This window comes from Echinops telfairi, unplaced genomic scaffold, assembly GCF_000313985.2.
Source record: "Echinops telfairi isolate 266 unplaced genomic scaffold, ASM31398v2 ScPeMD7_655;HRSCAF=1070, whole genome shotgun sequence".
NCBI classification, from domain to species: domain Eukaryota; kingdom Metazoa; phylum Chordata; class Mammalia; order Afrosoricida; family Tenrecidae; genus Echinops; species Echinops telfairi.
The window spans coordinates 3934412-3936577 of NW_022104553.1; the positions used below are offsets into that span (position 1 = coordinate 3934412).

The following is a 2166-nucleotide window of genomic DNA, read 5'->3' on the forward strand; positions in this document are numbered from 1 at the left end:
CTCTCTCTCTCTCTCTCCCTGGCTCCTCACTTGCTCCTCTTTCCTCTCCCCTGGTCCTTTCTCCCCTGTTCCCTTTCCCCTTGTCCTCCTTCCCCTCCCCCTCTCTCCTGCCTTCCAGTTTCCTATCTCCACATGGACCACCAAGCGGGGCTGAGGTGAGCATGCTACCATGAAATGTGTCTGACTCCATTATTTCAATCTCTCTTCTATCTCGCATGCTCTCTATGACTTTATTATAATCTATATCTATCTATATATATATATATTTTTTTAACCGTACAATTGCACCTATCGAACCTGCGATTAGTTGTGGGGGGCTGGCCATTTCCCCACACCCTATTAATGGGGAACATTATAAATCATACCCAGGGGCCATGTGGCAATTCTGTTGATAGTATCATTTTATTTAGCCAATGGCATAGAATTTAAAATACTTTTACAAAAGGAAAGTACACATGTATAAGATCATTTTTAAGACTAACATCCATGCATTATTGACTTGTACGGATTAAAAAACGTAAGCGACTAAACACTATTTTTGCAAACACTGAGAATTGAATATTGAGCAAAACTTTCCATAATGCTCATTCCCAGAGGGAGAACTATGTCTGCTAGACTAAGACATGTCACAAAAAAAGCAATTAAGAGTATAAAGAGGTATTCTGTTTTCACAGAACAGTATATGAAAATAAGTTGGTGAATTCATCACGGCTGATGATTCTGTGTGTATCTATCCAGTCCACGCATAAAGTTCATGCGACCTACCGTCTGGCCGATGTTTGAATTGCAGAATGCCGTCCACCCATTTTTCACACGTTTGAGCAAAATAGTCATACCCATACAGGGCTTCTAGGGGCTCTCTTATTCTCTTGCTCCACTTAGAAACATCCCGGATGCCTGGAGAACAGAAGTGTACATTCAAGGTATGTGTTGTCTCATATACTAAGTTACTGTCTTTAAGTACCCCACACTTGCCCATCTCAGAGCCTTCATATTTGCTGTTCCATCTGTTAGAACATTCTCTAATACTCACATTACTTACCCTCATCACACCCAGGTTTCTGCTCAAACATTACCCAGGCTCTTTCCCTGGCCACCCTTCCTACAAGTGTATCCCTAAAAGACGCCACCCTCCACCTCTGCCTTGCACTTAGAACTTCCTCCTTGTATTCCCAATATCTGAAGGGAGTTTTGTCGCCCTGTGTCAGAAGCTTCACAAAAGTAAGGGCTCTGCTTTGCTTACCTCTAGACCAGATCTAAACCTGGGGTCGGCTAACTGCAGTTCTCAAGCCATGGCATGGCTCTTTCAGTATATATAGCTATATGACTCTGAAGGAAAATTGAAAATATATATAAAACTATTATTCAGACAATGGTGATTTCATTTGTTTGTAAAAGTACATATATAGCTCTCAAGTAAATTTTAAATTATTGTGAGGGTCAGAATTGGTTCTTCAGTCTCAAGTTTGCCAGCCCTTGGTATAGACCACTGTCTAGCATAAAACAGGCACCTAATAAATAAGCATCAAGAGAATGACATATGAGATGTAGTGAAAGTTTTCTACTTAAGGTATAAAATAAAATCTTCCTCTGATTAGGTTCACCTGAAGAATGCAATAATATTTATAAGAGTTGTCTTTTTAGCCCTCTTTTGTGGTTGGTTGAACTACATTGACGAAAGCATGTAAAACCACTAATTTCAAACTACATTGCAGATGACTCACTATTAAGAAAAATAACATGAGCGAACCTTTCTTCCTTTTTATTTTAAATTATTTTGCTGTTGTTGAGAATACATACAGCAAAAGATACACCAATCATTTCTACATGTACCATTTAGTAACACTGATTATATTATATGATATAACCATTCACATCCTCCTTTTCTGAGTTAATTTTCCACATTAACAAAAACTCACAGCCCCCTAATGCTCTAAAGAGCATTTTACTAATTTAGTTAAACTACTGTTTGGTTGTAAGAAGACTTAAGGGAATATTTTTGGCTTAAAGTTTAAAGATTATCTCAAGGAAATATTTTCACCAGTTCCATTCCCCATGGCTCCAGAAAGTTTAGAGTCAATAAAAATTTGAAATTCTATTCTGCACTTGCCCAAATTTGATCATAATTCTCCCACAGAATCTTTGATCAAAATGTTCAGTCATGGT

General features: G+C 38.3%; 1 protein-coding gene across 1 annotated transcript in view; it reads right to left on the minus strand.

The window, feature by feature from the left end:
- Positions 1–2166, minus strand: part of BPHL (biphenyl hydrolase like) — a 64019-nt gene that overhangs the window by 36760 nt on the left and 25093 nt on the right. The window contains exon 5 of the mRNA XM_004711761.2: positions 766–897. Coding sequence (XP_004711818.1) covers positions 766–897 — 132 coding nt within the window. The remainder of the gene's footprint in view (positions 1–765; positions 898–2166) is intronic.